At 39.6% G+C, this 27,212-nt stretch overlaps 1 protein-coding gene across 1 annotated transcript; it reads right to left on the bottom strand.

Annotated features, from left to right (window-relative positions):
- Positions 1–2,608: 2,608 nt before the first annotated feature.
- Positions 2,609–20,842, bottom strand: slc6a4a (solute carrier family 6 member 4a). The gene is made up of 14 exons (XM_036562867.1): positions 20,258–20,842; positions 17,233–17,830; positions 16,199–16,333; positions 14,937–15,159; positions 13,213–13,351; positions 12,927–13,061; positions 12,527–12,630; positions 11,342–11,469; positions 10,723–10,835; positions 10,080–10,211; positions 8,940–9,039; positions 8,748–8,848; positions 7,609–7,776; positions 2,609–4,193 (listed from the first exon to the last, which is right to left on the bottom strand). Exons 2-14 carry the CDS (start codon positions 17,597–17,599, stop codon positions 4,113–4,115), a joined length of 1,926 nt encoding a protein of 641 aa, XP_036418760.1. The 5' UTR covers positions 17,600–17,830; positions 20,258–20,842; the 3' UTR covers positions 2,609–4,112.
- Positions 20,843–27,212: the final 6,370 nt, after the last annotated feature.

The following is a 27,212-nucleotide window of genomic DNA, read 5'->3' as shown; positions in this document are numbered from 1 at the left end:
GACAGGCAGCACACATTGAGAGAACAGGGGAGTAGCTGTGAGTACATGAGGAGGAATGCTCCGTAGGGAGCTGGGAGTAGCTTGGAGATGGCTGTAGGGTGTATAATCTGTTTCATGCTAAGAGACCAGAATTCCCTCGTCCGTGAACAAGACATTGCCTAATATATCTGTGTCACATACTCACTTGATAACAGGCCCTCGGAGAGAAGCCAGAGATAAATGGATTGCTGGAGGACAGAGAGGAGTGAATCAGGACAAATATGCTCTCAAAACGTCTGCAGAAAGCTCAGAGGGGAAAAAGGTGAGGAACTCTCATCCAGCCATAATTAAAATCCACTGAAGTGATCAACACAGTTTATCTGGTGCTTATGGCCTTCAGTCGCCACTGCCAAACAGTAAATAAACTCTGGCACTGTTAATGTGCTGCATTATTGTTGGCGCTGACGCAGACCGAAGGGTGAAATGTAGCTAAGCAGTAGATTAGTCCTTTTCTGTTTATAATCCTCTAATGGGCTCTTCATCATGCTCTTAAGGAGTTTTTCTGCCGTCATCAGCCTCAGCTTTTTAGGGTGTAATGAGCTGAGGGTCTAACTGTTCTCGGTTCTCCCAGCCCTGGTGACCCCAATGCTTTGCACATTTTTGCGTTTTCCCTTCTACACATCTGACGTAGCCCACAAGGAGCTTGTTAATTAGTCAATGAGTTGAATGAGGTGTGCATTGTATGGAGTCACCAGGACTGGGAACCCCTGCTGTAATGGTTTCGATATAATATTAACAAAAACACAAACTTTCTCTTTTGAGGGTCTCTCATTTGCTGTCTTTCGTGAAAACCAAGGCATCTGAGTGTATCCTACACTTTGAGAACATTGAGAATTGTATTGTTTATAGCCCAGCTGCAGTTTTATAAGATCATATAATTAATAAATAATGCTAATTAATAAATTTAGTGTTGTCCTGAGTCAAACCCAATTTTTAACACCCAAATGGTCAAAAAAGTGAAAATGACCAGTTTGGAATCAACAGTTTTTATAGCGCTAATATGACAAAAATACTCTAGAAGTAATTTCAACACATTTGTAGGATGTGTGTCTAGAAGGTGAAGCATATGTGACAGAACTGTAGATAATTCCTTCAAGACTGAGAAAGTGGCAAAACCTTGAGAATAAAGTTACACTTAAAGTAACATTGAGATTTATTCATATTAAAAACATGGTGATCAGGTGATCATGGAGGTTGAAAACTGATCAAGGAACTAGGTATCAAGGTATCACAGTCAATCAAGGTAAACACAGTATATTATTTATCACTTAATGTCTTTTTGATGTTCCCAAAAAAACCTTGAAATATGAAATCAATCTTAAAATACCTTATAATGTCGCACTAATAGCATTTCAATCTACACTGTTCAAGTTATTATTTAATAAAATAACACCAATTATTAAAACAGCAAATGATCAAAACTTTTGAACGGTAGTGTATGTGTGTCATTACTTTACACACACTTTTTACTGCCACTGTCAGACCCACATTCTGCAAAGTTGCTTTATGACAGGGTCAGAACTTTCAAAAATGCTTTTCAAAGCTTTTAAAAGCTCTACACAAACAAAATGGAACTGAACTGAACTGAAAGGTGAATTCAGGCCATAAAGATTACTCAGATTCTCTGGTCTCATTGTTAGAAACAGCCAAGAATGTGTCCATTTCTTAACACCAGTTTATGATGCTTACTTAATTCAGTAAAATAGATGTGCAGAAATATTAAGGAAGGAATAACTAAGATTTGGGGCAAAGTTACCATGTAGGAGCTAGTTTATTTGTTTATCACTTTTAAACTGACCACAGTTCAGTTTTTTAATTCACTTGTGTGAAAAGTCAAAGTGTGATATTATGACTTGTAGCATAAGATTCATTAAATAGTTACAAAGTATAGCCGTCTATACTGTTGAGTTAAAGGAGGATTCCACCTATTTTTCAAAATTGCTACAAAGATAAAAGTAATTTAGAGTGCTTTGATGTGAAATGCTCTGTTCTAGAGCAACTTACCAATCAGAATTGTTGACAGTGGTGGTGATGGGAACCAGGCATGTGTGTTAAATGCCTCTAAAAGCTGCCTCTCACAAAGTTATCACAAGAAACTGTTCCACTCACCCAGATGCCTAAGACATTGTTTTATGTTAGTTTTGAGACAACCAATAAAATACTAAATAATAATAATTTTTTTTTTAATACTTTCATGGTAATAAGATATGTGCAGGGTGTTGTAAAGCAAAATAGTACCTGAAGAAAACATAGTTGTTTCTGATTTATCATCATTTTACCATATTTTACCATATATTTTACCAATTTATCAACATTCCATATAAACCTCAGAAGACACATGTAAGTTAACTGGTCATTTAATACATAAAATGTCAATATTACAACCCCTGGTTCCTATCACCACCACTGTAACGAAATCAGAGTCTGTAAGTTTCTCTGCAATGAACCACTTCACATCAATGATGACAGAATTAAGCAGAAATGTTGAAAAAAAACAGTGGAGCTCCTTTTTAATATCAGTGCAGGCCAATAAATGATACAAGAATGAACAAGATGAATGAAACACATCCATTATTAATACATATACTTTTATTTTATTTTTCTAATAATTCATATATATCTTTATTCTATATGGTTTCTTATAACAGTCTCATCGACATACATAGATCATAGAGAGACTTTATAAAGTACAATAGGAGATCTTTGTTAATTTGATAGAGCTTGAATTCTGAAGAGAGGACTAGTCCGAGGCACACACCACATCACAGTATACATTCATGTCTGCATGCATGCACACACACACTGACAGGACTAACCATGGCTTTTGGCTTCTCTACTTCCACGTATAGCTCACGCTCACTCGCACACACTTCAGAAAACCGACAGACACTCACACTCCCGTATACGCCCACTCAGAGAAGTTGACAGGTTGTCACAGAACAGGAACGCACGAACAGACTCACAAAACAGATATGTACATACGTGTACGTTCAGTCAGAGCTAGTTGTTTTTTTCCATGAACAACTAAAAAAATGAGGAAAGTTGGACCATTTGGAACAAGCACACTAGTATTTGGTTTCTGCTACTGTGTCATTCACATATAATATGAAAAACAAAGCCTACAGGTGACAGCAGGGAGGCTGAGAAACTGATGTCTAGTTTCATAACTGAGACAATGCATTACATAAATGTAACTTCACAAAAGGTCAGAAATAAGTGTGATGTAAATATATAGGATGTTGAACTGTAACATTACATTATACCTCGCCATCTCAGTTAGATCTGATTGGAGTGAGCTCTACGTTCCAGAAGCGCAGCACTGACACTCCCCACAATGACCCACAATGACCATTCCACAGAGGTGCCTGTTAAACAGACACATGTACACGAACTTGCACGCAAACTCACTCTTACCTGTGCAATAAATCAAACCACATCAGGCACTACAACTATTCTTTTAAGCTTATGCTTAAAAGTGCTATCTCTCTCTCTCTCTCTCTCTCTCTCTCTCTGAGGTGTTCTAAACCCAAACCATATGCAGCTCTGAGGTTGCATTTAGATATTCCTGTAACAGCAATAAATGTGATATTAAACAATTTTTGGCTTCATAAACATTTATAAAGGTAATAGCTACCTGAAACGTCAAATGTATATTCAACTGAAATGTTAATTTTGGTGAAATCTACATATTCTTGGATAATTAGCTATTTGAAAATGCAAAGTGAAATACTGTTTACTGTACTGTACATGTTTTTTATTTTACTACTCGAGTGTAATCGATGTTAAATAGTGTCACAAACATAACTATGCCTTATTATGGACCAAAATGGTGACAAAAACCAATCAGGACATTTTGTGCTACCAACTCACATGAACAACGAACACTGCCACATTTAGGATTGGTCAGAAATAAAGCCGCTGGGTCGCTCTAAGTGAAGGCCCAGCCCAGCCGCAGTACGGGTGGAGACTCCTTTGGCAGGTGAAGAGGGGTGTGAGTGGAGGGGGGAGGGAGTGTCTCCACTTCTGTGTTTGTGCTACATGTCCAGCAGAGGGCGAGGGGTCCCCGACATCGGTCACACGGCATTAGTGATGATGATGTCCCTGTGCGGGCCTCCGCTGCCCGCCGGCTCAGGAGTGATGCTCTTCAACAGGCGCTGAGGGGTGGAAACAATGAGTACACACTAGGCATGTAGAGGGATGCAAGGGGGTGCAATCCCCACCCCACCCTCCACCCCCCCATTAAAAACTGACAAAAATCATACCCTTAATAAAACTGCCATCATCTTTCCACCCCATTTGGATTAATGTTGTTAGTGATATCACTTAAAATGCCTATAATACATATTTTTATTTTATATATATTTTATTTTTACACAACAGTTTGTCTTGGATGTATTTGGAATACGTCCACTTCTAACCAGTTGTTTGAACCCACCATCCACCTTGACATTGTTTAACAATTTGGCCACTGTATATGCAAAAATCCAAACTCATCTCAGTATTTCTTTTACCTAATTGGATATGCAAACAAGGCATTCATGGTTTGTAACTGACAAAACAGCAACTGGAAATTGCTAAATGGGTCAAAATATACTTGGGTGGCTGTCAATGTGCTTTGGAGGGCCGTTTAAGTATAGCCTACGAATGGGAAACACTGAAATGTATCATATTTTTATTTAAACTTTGTCCATATATAGGCTAGAATATAGGCTAGTTCCACTTAGAGGTTGTTATTTTGCTTAAGGGGTCATACCATGGAACACTGAATTTTCTTCATTTCTTTGAAATAAAAGAGTGTAATGGTACCATTTATTTCATTGTAAAAACCACATTTAAATTAATATTTACTCCCCCTCCATACAGTCCACATATGGAAAGTAAGATGCAAAGCAGCCCTTTTTGGTACATAACATCAAGTTGACCTCAGGGAAGAAATAAAAAGCAAAGAAAATGGGCTATGGGTCCTTTAATATAAGACACAATGCAAGCTGCATTCTCTGCGTTGTCTGCAGTTCTATGTTCAGTCGAAAATTACTTAAACCATCTAAAATGTATAAGTTAATACACAATTTATTTCAATTTTTTTATTCCAAACTAAACAGATATTCACATTAACAAATAACCACAGCCATGCCTAGTACACACTCTGCAGACTGCAGGTTTTGGAGTCAGATAGAGATGGGGCAAAAGGATGGGACAGAAAGTTTATCAATTTACCAGGAATGCCATAATTCACCAAGAAGCATTTTGCAATGCTGAGGTGGAATGTTGCTGCTGCTGAGTTCACAGGTTCTCAGAATGTTGCTCTCAAAAATCTTAAGTTTAGCTGCACTGAAGTTATAATGCTGAGAGCGCAGCGTAATCAGGACAATCAGAGAAATCTCCACAAGCTCCCACGTTTATTTCCTTGAGAATGGGTGGAAGACAAGTGCAAATCATTATGAGTACAATTTGTAAGGGTGCATTCTGTAAGGTCTGAGTCACCGTGCAATAAAACTCAAACAGCTCTCTGCACTACATTATTTCTTCTCCATGGGTTCAGCATGGTCAACAAACTTTAGTTTGTTTGTGGAGACTGTAGAGAAAAAACTCTAACTAGCTATTTTTCAGCCAAAGTAGGATAATGCTAGCCAAGGGAGAGTCACTTAACAACTAAGCAAAAGAAGCTTTAAAACCAAACTTTTTGAGTTTGGAGGATTTATGGGATTCAGTGTTGAAGGTTAACTGTTGCAGCACATTCTTATATGTTTTAGTGGATTGATGTGGTGTGCTACAGTGCTGTGCTACTGCGCATTCACTTGTCACTAACAGTGCTGGGCAAAAGACATTTATTTAAAATTATATGTAAAGCTATTTATTTGGGCAGCATTTATTTGTTTCAATAAGCACAAATAAACAAATAATATAATAATACAGTGAGATTTTATGTGTGTGAATGTGTTAGCTTAACCATTTCCAAATCTCTCTTTGAGGAAGTCCAGTATTTACAGTTAATATCAATACCACACACACACACATCATCTAAAACGCTTATCCTTCGGGGCCCAGCTGGGGCCTATCCCAGCTGTCATTGGGCGGAAGGCAGGATTCACCCTGGACAGGTCACCAGTCAATCGCAGGGCATAATATCAATACCAAGTTTGGTTAATCAATACTATAATAATAAATGAGGTGCTGCTGATGGAATTTCATGGACTCCATGCAACAACTGCAGTGCTCTGAGAGGTCAGGAACTAAACATCTGTTCTTCTAATTAAGAACTTTTTAAAAACTTATTTCTTTTTATTTTATTGTATTGATGTTTATTTCTATTTATTCTGTTGGTAAAAAGGCAAAAATACACTGCTGTGATAAACTGTTTTAAACAGCTTTCATGGCTGCACAGTACTGTATGTTCTTTTATCAATAAGGGAATTCTGGGACAATGTCAATATCCAATATTTGGATATGATATATCTTAATATATCTGCCCATGCTGATACCAATCCATAAACATTTATAAAATGTAGAAAGTGGAATTAGACCCACTTGGATTAGTACCATGGAGAATGTAACATTTATTATTATGGGGTTACAAATGCAGCATAATGAATACAATATTAGCATTTCAGCACATTCTGCTCTTCCAGAGTACAGTAAATATATCATCAAGTCTGTCTGACGCCAGTACCACTGTGCATCCATACTTATTGGTAATTATTGGATGTGCTCAGCTCAAAGCTGAACTTTAGCATAGCTATTAAACAATCACTAAGTTAGCCTAGTTAGATAAGTTGCCTTAATCAACAGTTCATAGTACAAAGTAAAAGCAACAAGCCTTTAGGCCAACCACTATGAAGAAATCTTAATTTCCACTGTAAGTTTTTTCAATGTCATATAAAAAAGGTTAAAAATGCAGACTTAAACATTAGCAATGTAGGCTCATAAAAACTAATTATGTTTAGTTTAATGATTATGTCCGCAAACTCTTACCAAATACTCATGGCAGCTCACTACAAACACTGAGATGAGATGTTAGAAAAAGTGAATAGGTTTCATTTAATGATAAAATGTCTTGAGATGAGGACGAGATTGAGGTTTTGCCCTCTATAAAAGACCACTGGTGTAGACTGACCGTGAGGAGCCCACCATGTAAGCTTGCATCTCCAGTGTTCACTGAGCCGCATCAGTTACGTCGCTACTCGCTGACCTCGCGGCAAACTGAGAGTGTCTGTCCTCACCGCCTGGTAAACATCTCTAACACAGAACACACACCCCGGCTGACACGCGCCCTCAGCACCATTGTGTGTTTAATGCAGATGCAAACACACGGCCGCCTGTCCCCGGCTGACAGCTTCATCAAAGCCGGCCAGACGAGAAGCAGGACGATGGCGGCATCTGGACCACGCTGACGTCTGCCTCCATGTCTCACGCAGCCAAAGCTGATAACGTGACCAAAGCCACGAGAGTGTCTGTGCTGAGTGTGTTTATCTAATTTACTTGCGCCTCTTATTTGTCTCACATGCGCTGCTTGTGAACAGTGACAGATGGGATTAGGAGCTGTTGTCTCCAGTTCTGGCTCTGGCTTACCTGTTTGAAGGTCCCTTTGGTGGTGAGCAGGTGGTAGACCATGTAGGAAGGCACACAGATGAAAGAGGAGACCCCAATGCAATAGCCCAGAACAGTGGTCCAGAACGGGTACACATAGTCGAACAGCCTCACCTCAGGAGGGAAGGCCAGGAAACTGCCAATGATGAACTACCAACAAATGACATATCAGTTATTCAGTCGCAAACAGAAAAGCTGTTCTACCAGTTCTTTGGAAAAGATGTCATATGATGTGCACACTCCTAGAAGTAAAGGTGCCAAAACGGTTGTTTTTTTTCTTTAAAGAACACGTCATTGAGAGGTTCTTAAGGAAACCAAAAGTGGTTCTTTTCCAAAGAACTCATTTAGCATCTTTGGTTTTAAGAGGGCTGGGTCAGTTTCCCACACTCAGAATAAGCTTAAGTCTAGACTTATAATCATTTCCAATGTTGATTCAGTCACTGGCATTGCTGAATCCAAATTCTAGTCCAAAACTAGTCTTAATCCATTTCCAGGAAACTGTGCCATTAGTGTTCCACCACTCTCTGACCACAATGTTGTTTTTTCATCCCTTCTAAATCTCCTTAGATTTGACCATTTTGTAGTGTCTAAAGAACTAGTGGTTGTTTGCGTACAACTGCTTAAGTGAATTTTGGCCTTAAAGTTCCCCCAAAGTCATAATTTAAGCCATAAAAAGAATCTCTGTTGAATAATAAATTGTTAAATATCTTTGTGTATTATTGTTATGCCCAGGAAACTGAAAATGTGACAGCAGCATCCATAAACCTTAACACTCATTCAGAATGTGAAGATTTAAATATGGATTCTTGTGCAATTTGTAAACACCGCCTAGTCTCCTAGTTTCCAAACCTTGCCCCTTCCACCCACTACCCAGCATGCAGTACTTTTACCTCACCACACCACAGAACAGGTTATATTCTGTCTTTCTGTCACTCCAACACCAGCCACTCGACTTTACTCACTTAGGTTTATCCTCTAAACTTGTGTCAGTGCAGCTACAGCTTTAAAATGATCCCTTAAGCATTTAATTTAAGCTGCTCATGCAAGTGGCCACAGTTCATTCAGTAACATGAGTCTATTTAGGCGGTTTCCCTTGAGTTTGGTGTGATGGAGAGACTGACCAGAAGGAAGCAGGGGCAGATGGCCACCCAGCACACCCTCCAGAACAGGCCGGGGGAGAAGCCAAGCATCAACTGCACATCATTGCAGAAACGTTTCGTCCCTGCACACACACAGACAGAATGAGGCCACACAATATACTAAAGAAAGACAGGGAGATAGCTAGATGGCTTGGTTATTGCTTTAGCATTTACCATAAAACCAGGAGACAGCAATGACCTCCAGGAAGACTACAGTGATGACAGCAGGGCCCGTTGCATACTCCTCAAACAGCTTTACCACAAATGCCCCTCCCTACAGCAAAATCATATCAATATCAGCAGGGTGGGTGCACACTGAAAACTTCAAATGATGGCTTAAAGTCCCAGGGAACAGAGTAAAATATTAAAAATGTTTAAATGTATGATACTAAACTTGAGTGTTATATGGAACATCCAGCAAAGGTTGAATGAAAAATGTAAGATAAAAATGTAAATATGATAAAAATGGCTTAAAAACCGCTGATCAGATCTATGTGAGAACTGTGTTGGCGTGGCTAATGAGTAGCTTGATTGACAGCTCTCTGTCCAACACTCCTAGCCTGCTCTGCCACTTATCCAGAACTAAATCAGTATCCAGCTTTTATGTGATGGGAACTGGATGAAAGAAGACACGGTTGGACAGATGTGTAGATGAACGGATGAAACGAATGAACAAATGGATGGATGAAGCAATGCGTAAACGAAGGAATGGACGAACAAACAATGTATGGATAAATGAATGAATGGTCGACAGGCAGCTGCAGACAGGTGGTCTAACTTGCCAAGTTTCTCTGACTCTGAAACTGTTTTGTGTGGGCGGGGCAAGAGATGTCAGCCTTGATTGGTGATTGGAAAGGGGAATGCTTATGGAAGCGTTACCCAAGATTAAGACATTGAGAGGAGAGAAATATGTTGGTCATTTTTGGTCATTGGAGCATTGTTCAAAGGGTATACTTGTTTGCCTGCAAGAACAGATTAACCTAATCAGAAAGAAAGCAGAAATTTAGGTTCCCTGGGTCTTTAAGACTCCTGTTTATTGTAAAGAAAAATCATTAAAAATGTTGCATTATGCAATTAGTAACATATTACATCATGCAATTAGTTTTTTTGTCTCATGTATGGCTTTACATGCTTGACCAGTGAAGTTAATGTGTCTAACAGTGAGTGGAAGCTAGTAGCTACCAATTATTATAATGTAATTTTGTAAAATAAGAATTGACAGCTGTTAGCAACATTAGCTTTACTGACTAGCTTTAGCATTATCTCTACTGACTTTTTCCATTTCCTATTGTTAATTCAGTGCACAGGACTCACATAGGTGAGCGTGGACAGAGCTCCCAGGTAGCAGACACACACCAGACCCAGCACAAACCACTCCCTCCTCCGGGCCAGTAGGTGGGGGAACTCGTCTAACATGGCAGTGATCACTCCTTCCAGCCCAGCAAACTGCAGACCACAACCCCAAAAGAGGAGATATTAAAGGAGCTGCTGATAAAATGGGATAAAGCCAATTACACAATACAGATGCTGCATTGTGCTTAAATATAACCTCTACATATACAGACACAGCTTAGTGCATTCTGACAAGGCCAAGCAGCGAGCTGGAACAAAAACCAGACCTACCCATAATCTCATTAGCACGTCGTGATAAGCACATGCTGTCGTTCCGGCTGTTTACCATAGGAACTGTATGAGAGGTTGAATAGGATGCTAAAGGAAAGAGGCATCTACGAGGGGCACATCACTGACAGCTGAATGACTAAGAGCACAAGAACAGCAATGTGTTTGAATAAAAGGACTCTGGCTCACAATACCGCCCACTGTGCTCTTAACTGATAAGCTAAACAGTAAGAAGAAACATGCTTAGTGCTCCACGCACTTTTATTAAGCTGGGTTAAAAGAGCTGGGTTCATTAGCAAGTGTGTCAGAAAAGAGAGAGACTGTGAGAGAAACTGACCGTGCTGTCCAATCCCAGCATGATGATCATGAGGAAGAAGATGATGGCGAAGAAAGTTGCAGCGGGCATGTTAGCAATGGCCTCAGCGTAGATGATGAACAGTAGGCTGGGGCCTATAAAGACAGATTTGATGAAGAACTTAACCAAAATGTAACGCATCGATAAGCTTTCGTGCCGAATTCTTACTCAGAAACAAGTTTTACTGGCCAAGTATGTTTGCACAAAAAAGGAATTTGTCTTTATTTGTGCAGTAGCTCTCAATTCACAGAGTGCAAATGCATAGACATCCTTTCTTGTATTCTGTCACACAGAGACACTGTCATAAATTGCACAGTCGGCAAAGTATTTGGTGTAAAGATTAGTATTCAGCTTTCAAGAAAATAGTTAAGAAAATGCCAAATTAAAAATAATAACGCAATATGGCAGAACCATGGCAGAACTAGACTGTGTGTGTGTGTGTTAAGTCAGTTCAACTTTACATTGTGTGAATAGTTTGTTATGAACAGACCAATGGAAATGGTCCAATGTCACTTCTAATAAAATCTTGTTACATTAACAGATGTTAAGATTTGAAAAGAGGTTTGTGGTTTTCATATGACAGAGATGTTACGGTTCTCACCAGCATCCTTAGCTACTGTCTCCACTCCCTGCTGCCGCATCTCAGCCATGTAGCCCAGCACAGTGAAGATCACAAAGCCTGAGACAAAGCTGGTCAGACAGTTCACTGAGCTCGTCACCAAGGCATCTCTGAGACAAAGAGGTAGACGGAAAAACAAGATTCAGTTAAAACATACAGTTTTATCCAAATGACTCAGGCCACCCTTTTATTTATTTGACTTTCAGTCAAAAAGGCCATTAAGAACATAAAGGTAATTTTTAGTGTCTTATTTACAGCTTAATCTAATTCAATTTAGTGTCTTAATTACAGCTTCCAATACATTTACACCAGAGTTCTGTCTTAGAAGTTGCTTCTCATGATCCAAGTATTCTCAATTACAATTTTAAACTTATCAATCTATAAAACCTTACTTTACATCCAGGTCCAGTTTTAGTGTTGTAGTGCAAAATTTCTTCTTTTGTCTATTTCCTTTTCTCAGTAACAATTTCTTGACAGCTACAAATCCTTCCAGACCCATAACATTTTCTTCTCACAGTTTCTTCAGAGCTAGATTTTCTCCCGTCTCTCAAAGATGAAAGCCTTAAGGTCTTTTTATTTGATGGTATCACTTTTGGTGGTCTACCAGGCCTTTCACTGTTGTTAGAAGCCCCATCTTCTCTGCAGTTTTTAACTTTTTTGAACTTCTATTTTGGAAACTCCTGTTTTTTCTAGGATTTTCCTTTGTCTTTTCCCTTTTCTATGCAAGTGGATTATCATATATCCAATCTCCTTAGAAAATACTGATAGATTTTATTTACTTAATTTTCTATTAAATATATGTTTTCTGTTCTTTTCCTGATAATGAAAAAATGAATATCATATACTTAATTGCCAGTTTGACTGTAAATTTAACAAATGAAAGTGCGGCCTCTGACTTTTGCAAAGTACTGCATGCTTATAATTAATCAATTAAAATTAAGATTAATGAAACATAAATGTTAATTAGTAAATTAAAATGTGTTAATTAATGCAGTATCATGTTGATATGTAGACAGTTAAATGAACTTAACTAGCAATAAAATTCAATGTATGTAACCTGTAGTGAAAGATCAACTAAATTTCAAATTTAGGAGTGTTGTGTGATAGCATAACTCAGCAGTAGCTGTGATCACATGTTTGAGAAATGTAATGCTAAGAGTCTCATACTTATAGCAGTTGTTGTGAAAAGGATTGTAGCTGGCAAAGGCCAGGAGCACACCAAAGCCTGGGCCTAGAGAGAAGAAGATCTGGGCTGCTGCATCAATCCAAACCTGACGCACAAACCCACAGAAAGGAATAAAGTTAGCGAATATAGTTGCAAGTAGCAATCAAAGGGGTCCAAGCACCATATGGCAACTATGTTAAAATAAACTAAATAACTAAATAACTAACCACTAAGAACTAAAACAGATGGAGAGAAATAAAGTTAGCAAGTGGCAATGACTAGGGGTCCAAGCTCTGCAACTATATAATAATAAACTAAATACCTAAGCACTAATACCCAAAGCAGAACAAGAGAAAATGGTGTCTGAAATAGGACGCATAGTAAATTTTTTTTTCCCCTCACCGTGGTACTCAGGAGCTTCTCCCAGTCAGGCTGCAAATAGAAGACCACCCCCCTCCATGCTCCAGGCAGGGTGGCACCTCGCACCAGCAGGATCAGCAGTACCAGGTATGGGAAGGTAGCTGTCACCCACACTACCTGTCAGAGCAAAGTACACATGAAAGAAGTGCAATGAGCAAAGAAAGCAAGCTTATGATTTCAACTAGGGGTTCTGAGTCCCAGTTCTGCACGTTAGTGTTTTCCTTGCTCTAACCTCCACCTAAAAAGATCGCTCTCGCTACCTTCTCACCTTGCCAGAGGTCTTAACCCCCTTCCAGATGCTGAAGTAGACAACAGTGAAGATGAAGAGCAGACAGAGGGCCAGCTGCCAGCTCACCGCACCCAGCTGATGAAGACCTGGGGAAAGGTGCACCTGCAACACCTGCCGTCTAGAAGACAGAGAGAGAGGGGGAAAGATGTATGTAAGTATGGAAAGGCAGTAAGGACAGAATGAAAGAGCTGTAGACACTGGCAAAGGGACAAAACGGCAACACTGTTCCATATCAGTAAAGAAAAGGAAACTGAAGCTGAAGGTGACTTGGAGTGCTGCATGAAGGGGTGATGGAAAAGGGGTTAAACTCACATAGCAGACGCACAGATAGAGCACAAAAAGAAACAGATTTATATGGAAAACAGGAAATTCCAGCGGCAGACAGAGCAAGAAGGGTTCTTCGGCCCTCTCATTTAAACAAGCCTAAACCTCAGCAAAGCTTGCAAATCTCCCCTAAAGCAGCAGATGTGAATTAAAAAACAACCCAGTCAAAATGTGTTTCATGAGATAAAGAGATCAGAAAACAGTCTCTTTATATGAGTGGCTTTATGATGGTAAAACATGTACACATGATTGTTAATGTGGTTCCCATCCCTAGGTACCAAAATGTAATAATTATATGGTACCAAACAATTTACTTCAATACTAACGAGTACTGAAAAATATTATTTCACTTCCAAATTTCAATACAGTAATCTTCAATCTTATCTGTGCCAGTGAACCAATAAGCATGCTTGTTCAAAATGTAGACTGCTAATTGGCTGTAAAATATATTCCATATGTATGTTACTGATGTCAGCACTTCTTGTTTACTCTGTAGTTCACTGCAGTTAGTGAATATAGCCACTGCAAGGACCTCACGCTCATTTCTGGAAGCGGTACCGGAATATCAGTATTGGCATCGGTACCTTTTGTCATAAAACAGTGATTCCATCAAAAGAGTGCCGTTAGTGTTCACAACATTCAGTGCAATATATAAAATAAAAATCTGACTGAGCTTTTTTTTTAATATCTTAATTTACAGCTCATCATTAACACAGTATGGGTTTCAGTTTTTTTAAAGATTATGTACATTTTTACGTCTTATAGACGATCATTGAAGTTCCATCTAACATATCAATAAATAAAAATAATTTTATTGTTTCCACATTAACATTACATATATCCATTTAATATAAACATTATAACAAATAATTTATCCTTGAATTTTGCTTTCCACCCCATCACATCATCTTATTTAGCATTAAAAATAATGTTGTGCCATGTTAAATAATATGATGGAGAGTAGATCAAATCATTCAAGCCTTCAGAAGAGCCATGTTCAAAAGCTAGAAAGTTTTATGTTTATTCAACAATGATAATTTGTTGGTTTCTCCATCCTAGAATATTGTTATTTTTGGAATATTCACAGAAAAGACAAGTAATTTACTCTTGAAAAATGTTAGAAGTTAGAAGGTTCAATCCTGATAACAGTGAGTGTGGTGGCCAGTTTCATCCTGTCTCATTCCCCTCTGTCACAACTCAGCTAATCCAGCTATTCAGCTAACCAGCTAACAAGTTATAATGGGTGTTAGAACAAGGATAATGCTACAGTGTGTATGGCAGGAGTACACCATGACCAGGATTGGACAACACTGCCCTAGTCCTCCTTCCCTCTCTCTCTGCTCTCCATTTCTAGGCTCCTGGCACTTACATGCACTTACGTATAGAACTCCTCGGCAGGTGAGATGGAGGTGTTGGTCCAGGAGACGTTCAAGTCGGTGGACAGGTAGTGGGTGCAGTTGGCCGTGTTCCAGGCATTGGTGCACGTGGTCCAGGGCAGCGTGGTGTGGAAGGAGGACAGGAGGTAGTAAAGAGCCCAGGCCATGATGGTGTTGTAGTAGAAGGCGATGTACAGTGCAATAATGCAGATGGCAAAGCCTATGCCTAACAAAAGACACATAGCAAAAAAGAAATAAGCAGCTCATCTCCCTGCAAATGCCTCGCTCTGTTTCAAGCGTCCTCCAACTTCAGACAGAGATGTCTGATGGCATTTAAGGAAGAAGTTGAATTTTGTCCATCAAACCAAGTTCCTTAGCTGCTGGCATTTTGAGAGGGAAATGTGACAATTTCCATAACAGAGGGTCCAACTCGCAACGGCTATCAACAAAGCGGCATGTAGACACTGGTCAAAAGTTTTGGGACAGGGGTCAATGAGAGAGAGAAAGTGAGAGAGAGAACATTATCTCGCCACTCTCAACTCCTTCTGTCCAGTGCATGTTGGCCTACTGCGACCTGTCGACCCCTTGCCTTCCTTTCTAGCTTCAAATGGAAAAAAAAGTGTTACATGGCTTAATGTAGCCTACTAAATTGTAGTATTAATCAAAAAGAAAAATACTATTATTTATAACAGAATAGCTTAAATATCTAGATCATTTTTCTGGCAGAGGATGGTATTTATTACCAGCATGGTGTGAGAGAAATGTAATGTTCCTATGCTGTTGTTTAGCCCATTAAGCTATGAACTTAAAGAAATCGCACAGTAAAAACACAATTTTACACAGTTTACCCCAAATCTTAGACATGTTTGGTGTTCAAATAGTGTTATGTACAAAAATGGAAAGCAAATATGGTCCAAATTTCAACCTCAAAATAGCTTTCACTTGTGTCGTCCATTTTATAGACAACAGACCATACAGTGTCAGAAACCACATGCAAGTCTATTTGAGATTACTAGCAACTTAACATGCTTTGAGGTAAATCTGTCATGTAGTTTGTATGCTGCTAAATGAGAACAACATCATAGCCTCGTAGATCCAGTGCAAAACTAAAGAAGCAAACTTGCCAAATATGGCAAATCCATCAACTACATTTGAAAACGGGGAAAATGGTCCAAATTAGATATTTTGACAAACTGTTCTTTTAAGCATTTTAGAATGTCCCCATCAGAAGTCTGCCTTGTGAATCAGAGGGCAGTCACTCTTACCCTTGAAGATGGGGCAGATGTGCTTCCAGATGGAGATGCAGCCACTGCGGTGGAACTGGCCCAGTGCCAGTTCCATGTAGAAGAGCGGCACCCCCCCAAACACAGCCATCAACAGGTAGGGAAGCAGGAAGGCCCCTGCGAGAACCGGGACAGGGAATGCATGAGAGAATCAGGCATGCAGACAGCTTTAAACCAGAGATAAAGTTTCAATTCACTGCAATTTCTGCAAAACCCCCCAACTTTCATCACTTTCATTAATCATATTGGTATCAACATGTCCGTTTTTTTAAAGAACAAAAACAAAGCATGGCTTGTCTAGTTGAGCGCAAAAATACCCAAACGCACATGTACACATGTTGGTATATCTCGCCATGCCAAAGCAAAGAGTGATGGAGAAAAGCTGCACTAGTTCAGACAAGCCCACCCCCAGTCTTTGATTAGAGCTTTATTTGTGTGCTTTTTGACGTGAGCGCAAAGATATCGGTTGATTGAGTAGCTGCGAGCCACGTTATTAAACAATAAGAAAGAGATTGAAGTCCCTCTCATGAAAGCCACAATTAATAGCGCTCCTAGTAGCGAGGATGTCCCAAGCTGCTCTATCTCTCACTACCCCTCCTCCCTTTGCATGGTGGAACAGGAAATTACAAAGATTTTATTATTTGAGATTCAAAAGGAAGAAAGCCGAAGCCTGTTTGGTGTGAGGAGAAGAGCAGTGGAGTACAAAGCGGAGAGAGTGGAGCGGAGTTCCCTGAACAAACATACTGTCTGTTTGTTCTTTCTAAGCACACAGAATCCAATTGATCATGTATCGGAGAAGAAAAACAAATCTTTCTGACAAGTTGTTGGACCCATTAAGCCTTTGTGTTTTTTTCATGTCTTATGTTTTTTCTGTCAACTGGGGCTCTGTATTACAACAGGTGCAATGTCAAATGTGAAACCGTAACGTGTTTGAGTGCTGCCCGCTGCTCCTCGCCTCAGCACTACTTAGCATCTAAAATTGACAAAACACCTTTCACCTTTTTCCCTGACCTCACCTCCTCCATTCTGGTAGCAGATGTATGGGAAGCGCCACACGTTGCCCAGGTCTACGGCGTAACCGATGACCGACAGGAGGAAATCCATTTTCTTGCTCCAGGTCTCGCGGGGTGGGTCCAGGCTGGTCTGCTGGACCACCAGTGTCCGGAAGCCCCCGGGGCCACCAGGTCTGTCCCCTCCGGCCCCGGTGCCCTCCCTGGGACTCTGAGGGGACGTGCTGGGGTAACCGTTAGACACCTGTCCTGTCCCTGGGTTCACTTTTTGGCTTTTCTCAGCCACCAACCGGCCATTCTCCTGTGACTCCTCAGCTTTTTCTTTGCTGTCCCAGTCCTCCCGGTTCATCGTCACCAGCTGGTTCATCTCCATGGTGAAGAAGGGGGTAAGGGTTAGGGGTGAGACGCTGGCTGAGATGGAGGTCCTCCGGCAGTCACTGATATGGCGCCCATGGGGTGACCCACACTCAGGAAAAAAAGGGGCTGCGATTGGATGGAAGTTTCCTGGCTAAGGGTCGTAAGGGAGAGCGCAGGGAGCTGGAGCTGGAGTTGGCACTGTTACCCTGCTTCAACAAGCTGCTGTAGAACAATAGCCGGAGCCCAGCTGCAGGACAGAAAAAGAAAAATTTTAGGAGACGCCGCAGGACGTTTACATTCAGATTTTATGTTCACATGGTTGCACGGCAAACATGCACTCCGCCGGTGACTTGCTTTACTGCAATGAGTCCAAACGAATTAGATCTAACAAGAACCATGCTGACTGGAACAGACCCCTCCAACACGGGGTTAAAAACTGCAAAAGACATAGCAAAATCCACACAGGCCCCAGCAAAATTGTGCCTGAGGGAGCTGCCAGAACACATTTACTTATTTTATTCTTCCTTGACATTGTTGTTGTTGCTGAAATTAAAATGCGAGACATCATGTTACTTGGTGTTTCCTTCAGACGAAACATTAACATGAAATTCATCAGATCTGCTTGAAACCACATTCCCTCACCCCAAAGAAAAAACAAGAACCAGCAAGATTCGAGAAGGTGAGAAAATGTAAAGGAAATGCTAGAAAACTCGTAAGTAAATTAGAGTTGTGAAATATGAATGAGAAAGACTTCCCTGGCTGAAATTATGCTGGATAAATAAATTCTGAAGCCTTGATGAGTGCTTTCCCTGGTATTCTCAGTAAAAAAAAAAGATTCATTTATAAATACTGGGAAATCAAGTGGTGTAATGATTTCAAAACCATTTATCTGACAAAGTATGAAATTGAGAAATTATATTTCAACACACAAAGTGGGGTCTGTAAGTACTCCTCATGAAAAAATATATGCAACTTAAAACATTATCACAGATTTTAAGTCGCCATTATTATTATTATTATTATTATTATTAAATTACTTGTTAAGTTTTTTATATTAAAAGACAGAGTTAAAAGAATGAGGTATAACTGTTATCTGTTTTCCAAAGACAGAATAGAGCAGTGAAGCATGTTGACTGTAAGCTGCTCTTCATTAGAGTCTGGAATAGGGAGAGCAATTGTTTCCTGATTTTTCACCTTTTCTGTTAAGTCCCTTTCGGGGAAAGGTAATTAGTGAAAAGCTAGTATCAATACCCAACAAAAACAAAAGCCAAGATTCTGTCCTCCTCCCTAAAAATGTCAGACACATTAGTAACAGAGGTTAGGCTATGTCTTAATTTTTATGAGAGTCCAGTGGAAGAAGGTTTTGCCTTCCAATGTTCCTTTTGCCCTTAAATTTTTATGATGTATTCCTGGTGATTAATTTTGCTCTACCAAAAACACTTCTGGCTAAATTCCTATTAATTATTTTTTATGGTAATATTTGAGGTGGTAAAGGTGGAAAGTGTTCCGCGCCGTTACAAAGACACAAAGCAGAGCCAGAAAGCTGGACTATTGCATATGCCCATCGTAATTAAACCTCATAAATATCCCACTTTGAAGCAAGCCCGTCTTCACAGATGTTCCTGTGAGGTTCAACACATCTGGACAAGAGTGCTGTGATACTGAAGGTTAAAGGCAACATGAACATACAAATGAGACGGTAAAGTTTTTTCCTCCTGCTTGGAAAGAATGCCGGTCTCCTCCCTGAGCACCGATTTAATTTACCCTGAGAACCAATTTATAGACGTGTTCATCAGTCCGATGGAAACGCTATTTTGGCATTTAGAAGCTGTTCCTGGGTTTTGTCGTTGGAGCCAAAAAGAACCTGTCAGCAGCCAAATCTGATGCCTACTAGACTGTACATCAGGATTTAACACTGTAACTAGCTATTGGTCCAGTTTGTTCAGCAGGGTCAGTGGAGCGATATCAGAAAAGGAGTTTTCTTTCTTTTTTTTACGAACAGTTAGCCGCAATGATATGAAGAGGTCTGAGAGGTAAGCTTGGTCTTTAGGCTTTATAACATTGTTTTGTCTCAGAAAGTACAAAAAGAAATGCAATTAATGAAATAAAGTAGAACTGAATGAATTAGAATTAATGAAAAGGAAGTGGAATTAAATGAAAGAAATTAGTTCAATTGATGTATTTTAAATTTTGTTTTTCACAGAAGGATTTTCTTTGCAAAAATCACTTTCTCACTTTCTTTGGATTGGACTTTTTAGAGATATAATAAGGCACAGAAACTCGCAGTGGAACTCCCTGTAGACTCACAGCAAGCTGCTCACTGGCTCATTCACACTTGTACGAGAAAACAGGCTGACCTGCTAATGACCATGATAAAGATACAATGATACAATCATTGCCTAATGCTGGAGAGAACATTTCTGCACACTGTAACCTAAAGAGAACGGAAGCACACACAATTTCACAACTTTTAAAACTAAAGAAACTTTATCTCAGAAAGACCCAACATTCAGAAGTTACCACAAACAGCCTCAACAAACAAGGTCACTTTACAGAAAGCATCTCAACACAACACATGCAGGAACATGCAAGCACACACAAGCCAAAGCCTGTTGCCCAATGTTGCCAAGCCACGCTCACACAAACACACACGCCATGCACAGTGCAGCCCTACCGTGCAGCAGTTGAGCAGGTTTGTGGGGGTCTGTGCCGGGCTCTTGCTCACCGTCCCTGAGAGCCAGACTGTAGGACACACCCCCTACACCCCGGCTCTCTCTCTCTCTTTCTCTCTCTCTACATTCCCTGCCTGCCTTATTGATCCCTCACTCTGCTCCCTGGCTCCAGCCCCTGCTGTGTAAACGCATCATTATGAGCCCAGGTGATGTACTACGGACTTTTCTCTACTTTCTCTCAGTCCCTCAGTGTGTACAAAGAAACAGAGACACCCCCTCTCAAACTGCACGAGTTATAAGGCAAAGGAAATTGCCATGTTAAGTTTGGTGTGCAAACAGTGAGATAAATACACAGTGGATTTTATGCAAGCAGAGCATCAAATAAAGTACAAAGGGATTGAGAAAGCAAGTTATCTTTTACTCAAAGTGCACCAGCGCACAAGATTCAGTACAATAAAAGTACAGATGAAACACCTTCTACAGTTCACATATACACCAGAAAAATAAAGAATGGCCCTTTGCATAAGCTCCTCAGACAAAAAAATAGTCGCAAGCATCATTTCTTCTTTAAAAATTATAACAGTTTCTTGAGACACCGTGTCCTGTCCATTTTAGCCCACTTTTCTACTAACTATGGTGCTGCCTGTCAGAGCTGAACCCCACACTGACATTCACGCATTCCAGGACAGTATAGTGTGGCTGTATGTGACTGGTTCAATAGACATGATGGAACACTGGGACAGTTAGATCGACCAACAAAATCACCGGACCTCAGTCCCAATTCTCAATTTGGAACAGCAGGTGACATACTGAAATAGACAACACGTGAACTCTAAAATGTGCACCCAGTTTGTGGCAGAGCGGGCCAAAATGAACTAAACAGACTGATGCAGTCTTTACTGACAGGACTGCCAAGGTTATTAAAGCAAGGAGATACAAAAATAAGTATTATAAAAAAAATTACATATGTGACTAATTTTTGTGCTATATCAGCCTGTGCTCATATTACAAAAATGTCCATTAAAGTGTTCTGTTTTAAAACATTAGGTTATGAAAAGGTACAAATACATACCTTTCCTCTGGGAAAAACTCATTTAAGGTACACAATTGGACCTTAGAACCATTGCTGTACTTTTGAGGGTACATTTACATTGTTTGTACCTTGACAAACAAAACATTTACCTGCACAGAACCTTTTTTTTCCTCACAGTATACTAAACTGAAAAATAAGTACCTCCAGTGATGTTAAAAATCCTACAGAGATGCTCTACTTATTCACAGCCTCTTACACAGATACTAGGATTCAATTTGCATCTTCACAATTAAGTGCAGTTAAGAGAAATATTAAATTTTGTAATTTGTACTTTGCAAGTAATTTCACATGTGGCAGTGGGAGGGGGGCATTTTTAATGTTAAGCTACACAGTTATTTACTGACAGTTGTGAGGTTTTTAATGACATAAATCACTCACTTATTATAAATAATTCCAAAAAGTTTCCAGCAAAAACTACTTAATGCTGACTAGCCAACAATAGCAAAAACTACACTCTAACTTACTAGTTTATGTAACTAGCTTGCTAAATTGTTGAATTAACATTAGCAAAGATCTTTACTCTGCATGCTGCAGGATAACTGAAACTGTTTACCGTCTAAACCAATCGCTGCTGGTTATACCTGCTTACCAAGACAAAGAATGTAAACTACTTCACTCACTTTCATATTTTTTTTTTTAAATCTGTTTCGGTCCCATCCTGCACAGTCTGTCTGACTCTGCTCTATCACAAACCTACTCTTATTCATGTGGTCACATTAATGTCTGATCACATGGCTCATTATGAAGTTATAGACCCTCAGTATTGCTCATCATATCATTACAGGCCCTCAGTGTTGCTTATTATGACGTTATACACTGTAATCGTTGCTCATTATGACATAGACTGTCAGCGTTGCTCGTTATGACGTTATAGACTCTCTGCATTGCCTGTTATGAATTTATAGACTCTCGGCATTGGCTGTTATGACGTTATAGACTCTCGGCATTGGCTGTTATGACGTTATAGACTCTCGGCATTGCCTATTATGACGTTATAGACTCTCGGCATTGCCTGTTATGACGCAAAGAGTGAGGTACCCTGGGGATTTTTATACAGATAAAAAATAAAACTTATGGTTTTATGCCTCAGATTTCACAGAAATCTGACTTCACAAATATATATATATATATATATACACACACACACACATGTGTATATATATATATATATATATATTATTACAGTATATTATTTTCAACAAACATGAGAAACATCTCTATAAAATAATAATTAATATAAAGTGATGCAAAACTGATATATTTATTAATATTTTTAATATATCATTAATGTGCAAAATATTATATAAATATAATTACAATTGTTAAAATAATATAATAACCAATATATGTATTTATGCTAAGTAATTTATAATGACATTAGTAATTTATACTTCATATGTTGTTTTACATATTGTTGTTATTAAAGGAATGCTGAATCTAAAATGTAAGCAGAGGTCAGCATGCTTTTTTTGATTACTTAATGTGTTATAAACTTAGATGAGAACTGTTCCTAGAAACACTGAGCGTAACAACATTTCATGTATCATAAATTAAGTGACACCGAGAAAAGGAAAGAAAGAAAAGAAGAAAATTCAGCACATATACACCAAACCTATGCCTTTATGTGAGACCGCATTACATGCACTCCAACAAAAGCAAAGAACTTCCCCCAAAAAACAAACTGCACTAGACGGAAAAAAATAGCTTTTATCAGCGGGGAAGTGAACACCCCTCACTGGCTCACGAACACTCCAAGGAGTAAAGACACTCCCCCGTGAGTCTGGAGGATTACTGAGCTTTACTCTGCACTGCAAATGTACGTAGGAAGCAAATCACACTGGACTGAAGGACATCACTATTAAAACCCTTGGACCCTGTCCTTTATGGTACACTGTTAAAAATAAAAGTTCCTTAATGGTTCTTGGCTTCAACATAGTTATAGGAAAATGTCTAATTGATATAAAACCTTAACATTATGTGGAGCTTTTTAAGGTATAAAACAATCCACTAGGGAGTTCTATGGCACGGCTCCAAAGAACCCTGTAAGGCACCTTCATTTTTTAGAGTGTATTTCCCTCTTTTGTCTCTAGTTCTGTTATCTTAAATCAGTGTCGTCGGTCTAGAAGGTGGAGGTTATGTACATTCGTCCTCCACATAAAACCTCACTGCATATTTTTCAGGCACTGGCCAGGAAGTACTGGTTAGTATCCATACATGTGAATCTATACAGCAGTGTGACTTCTTGGCATTGCTAAGCAGGGCTTTTACCTGGGTGATCCACAGCGTAGAGGGTGGACAAATTTATAAAACTCAAAAGGTCAAAGGCCAGAAATCAGGTTCCAAGATCGTAGGCATGTTCCATTATGTAGGATCCTTCAAATGTGGCCAACAAATGCACCCTTTATTTCAATCACCTACATTTACCATCCACTTTCACACACAGAACAAAGTCTGACACCTTTAAAGGGGGAGGGTGGTAGATCAGTTCTCCACTTACCTCAGACGTAGTCAATCAGTCGATGCAGTTGCTGTCCAAATGTTGTTTCTTTATTTTTAAACTGGAGCTTTGTGGCTAATCTTACTAACACTAGAAGTCAATAGTCACCCAAATCTTTTCTGTAAATACTTCTCCAAACCTTAAATCACTCAAAATGAAGAAAAAAGGGAAAAAACCAACCTCCGCCTTTGCTTTTCATTTTAAAAAAGATGAAGGGATGTGTTACTGTCAAGATGCTGTTACTGAGAAAAGGAAACAGACAAAAAGAAGACTGAAAGAAGCTGCTGGTATTCTCGGAACAATGGACTGACCACCCCAGAGTTCAGATCTCAACCTGATGGAAAGTGTTTGGGATTATTTGGATTGTGAGAAGCAGAAAATACTCTGCTTCTGCTTTACGGTTTTGGAAAAATGTTCCTGCAGATTTCTTTAAAAAACCAGAAGCAGCTTTTCCCAAAAACAATTAAAGCTGTAATAAAGGCAACACTGACAAAAATTATATTTAGTTGTTGAGAATTTTGTATTATTTTTCTGATGTTTTCTCCTTTTTTTCATCCGAATTGTGAGGTATACACGTAATGCTTTGTTGATAAAGAAACTTAACCCAGAGTCCTGTCCCTGCTGTGCTAATGCCATTCCCACATACAAAATATTGCAGTGTTAACTCAATTTAGAAGAGACACAGGAACCTGGACTAGAAGGTGAAGTAATAGGGGTGATAACACATAATCTAATGTCATTGACACGCTAATGAATATGGCCTCTGCAAAGCCTGGGAGCGTATTTGGCATGGTCACTAATCTCTGACCTTTGTGACATGTGGGTGAGTTTTCCAACGTCTGTCCAGCGGGGCAGGGGGTACAGATCAAGGGAACAAGACATGAAGGAATGGAGAGGAGAGGGAAAAAAGAGGAAAAGAGACTTGAGGGCTGCCAGAATGGAAAGAGATAGAGTTAATCTCTTGCATTACTGTCAGTGGCAGCTCCTGTTGTGTTACACGAGAAGGTTTAAGAGTTCCGCAGCTCTTTTTCTTCCTCTCTTCTTATTCTCTTGCCTCTCTTCCTAACCCTATTTTAAAAATGGTTACTTCCTGCCATGTCAGCTCTAAGCCTAGGCTTATCTTGGTGAGAAGTGTTGTTTTGTACAATAGAGTGACGTTTTCTGCCCTTCTAACTTCATAAGAAAGGGATTAGGGGTGTCTCACAGTGTTCTGCTGTTTAAGCTTACAAATGATAGCATCTAATGTGTAACGTGATGGTCAAACAGCACACACAGTGAATAGATAACTAAAGGTCAGTAGGTTATTTTGACTATGGAAGTAGGTTATTTGACAGTGGAAGTTGGAAAACATTAAAAAGTTCTAGGAAACTGATTTACTGGATTTATAGGTTTGAAAAGCTCAAGGAAAAAGCTCAAATGAACAGTGTTTTTTTAACAGTGGAAGCTGAAGAACTTTAAAAAGTATGTTTAGATGTTTTGGGAAACGTACGATTGGGCAGATGCTAAGTTTCAAAGTTTCAATAAAGGCTCAAAGTGTGTACTAGATTTTTCATATCTGTCCAGAGATGTTATTGGGTATGATATTGGGATGTGTCCTACCTGAGAAACCAAGAGTTCAGGTCTGGAGTCCAAGGCAAAAGCAGTTCAAGCCTCTTTCAGCATCCTTTCAAGTTCGTGGTGGAGAGGAAGCCGTATAGGACAGACAGGTGAAATGACTGTGATCATTCTCAACTTTCCCAGCTCTTACGTTAGCACAAACACATGCACACCGTGAGGCTCCAAGAACGTTTGCTGAGGCAAAGTTACAGTTTCTAATTCCACAGAATATTTCTAGCCTGTCTGACTGCTCTGATCAAACATTGCCTCTCGGACGTATGCAAAATGCCGGCTGGCTGATCACCACATCCTTGTGTGTCTGTGTGGTGGATGATGTCAGAGCCAGACTTACTAGATGCTACAACCGTCCGCCAAACCTCAAAAGACTAACACGCAACACTTGTGTCCCTCACAAACTTAAGATAGACACTCTCAAACCAGGAGACTTGAAACAAACAAAAACACATAACACAAACACACACACACCATGTGGAGAGCTGCAAGTCATTCCAATCTGCCTCAGCTACTAGGTTAATCCCCAACAAGCTGGGAGAATAGAGCAGAGGGAGGGAGCGAGGGGGAGGAGAAACGTACAAGCAAGTCTAAAATAGGTGAACAGTTCATTAAAGCAGGGCAGATTTGGAGAAGGTAACAAGACACTTGAATCTGAGCAACGTCAATTGTGCATTTGCCTAATTTCTGTAATAAGTGGCTGAACTAACAAAGTCAAAGACCTAGAGAGAGGCTGGAGCATTTCTCGATGATCCGTTAATGGGAGGCATCTACTTTTGATTTCGTAAAGCTCTGTACAGAACGAGAGGTCCTGGAAATCTTCTGTTGGGATAAAGACTTCAAGGTGCTGCCAACAAATCGTCAAGAGTTCTTCAAAACCTTTTAAATCCTCTCCACTGCTCTGCCCATCTCAGTGCTGCAAGGGGCCCTGCTACCTCTCACAGCAGTGTTCCTCATCAAACTCAGTGAGAAACGATCTATCTTCCACCACACTGCAAAACAGGAATTTCACATCCATGCAAAACAGTCTGATAATGTCATTTCATGTTAGAGGTGGAATATTAAAACCAACATAAAGCACTCTATTAAAGTTTTTTTTTTTTCTGTTCACATCCATTTGACCCATGAAGGGCCGTGCTAAACTGCCAATGAAAAGCTTTCTCCTAAGCAACCTGTTACGAAACAAGGAGTTTAGCTCCTTGAGCTCAGAGATTTAGCAGCGAATGGCAACTTTAAAGTAAATGTGAACTGGAAATCAGAACACATTTTCCTTGGGACATATTTCAAAGGAAAGCACGACGTTAGGGAGTTAGTTTAGCCTTGCAAATCAATGATAGGTAAGGGTGGTGCGAGAAAGAGGTGAAATGTGATATTTTTCTCACCCCTTAGTGCACAGTGACATCAAAACTGAAGATGCTTCAGAGGTACACAACAGTCTTTCTCTCAGCACCGCTCATTATGAGACACTATGATCAAAGATTAAGGGGAAAACAAAAATTTTGTCCTTTAAATGGTATTATATGATTATATACGACTACATGACCAGTAACAGGAAGAAATAAGCTAAACAAGTCAATTCTGAATGATTTTTTTGTCTGTATATTTAAGTGTAATTGCTTACTGTAACAAGTGGCAGAGGCTTCGTTAATGCATGCATGTTTTCCCAACTGTAATGCATTAGTTTGGCATGAAGAACTCCCAGTACATCCAAGATAACTTAGTAAATCCCTTAAAGAGATGAAACAGAATGTCTAGAAGA

The sequence above is a fragment of the Colossoma macropomum genome, unplaced genomic scaffold (assembly GCF_904425465.1).
Source record: "Colossoma macropomum unplaced genomic scaffold, Colossoma_macropomum, whole genome shotgun sequence".
Lineage (NCBI taxonomy): Eukaryota > Metazoa > Chordata > Actinopteri > Characiformes > Serrasalmidae > Colossoma > Colossoma macropomum.
This window is presented reverse-complemented; position numbering and strand designations above follow the sequence as displayed.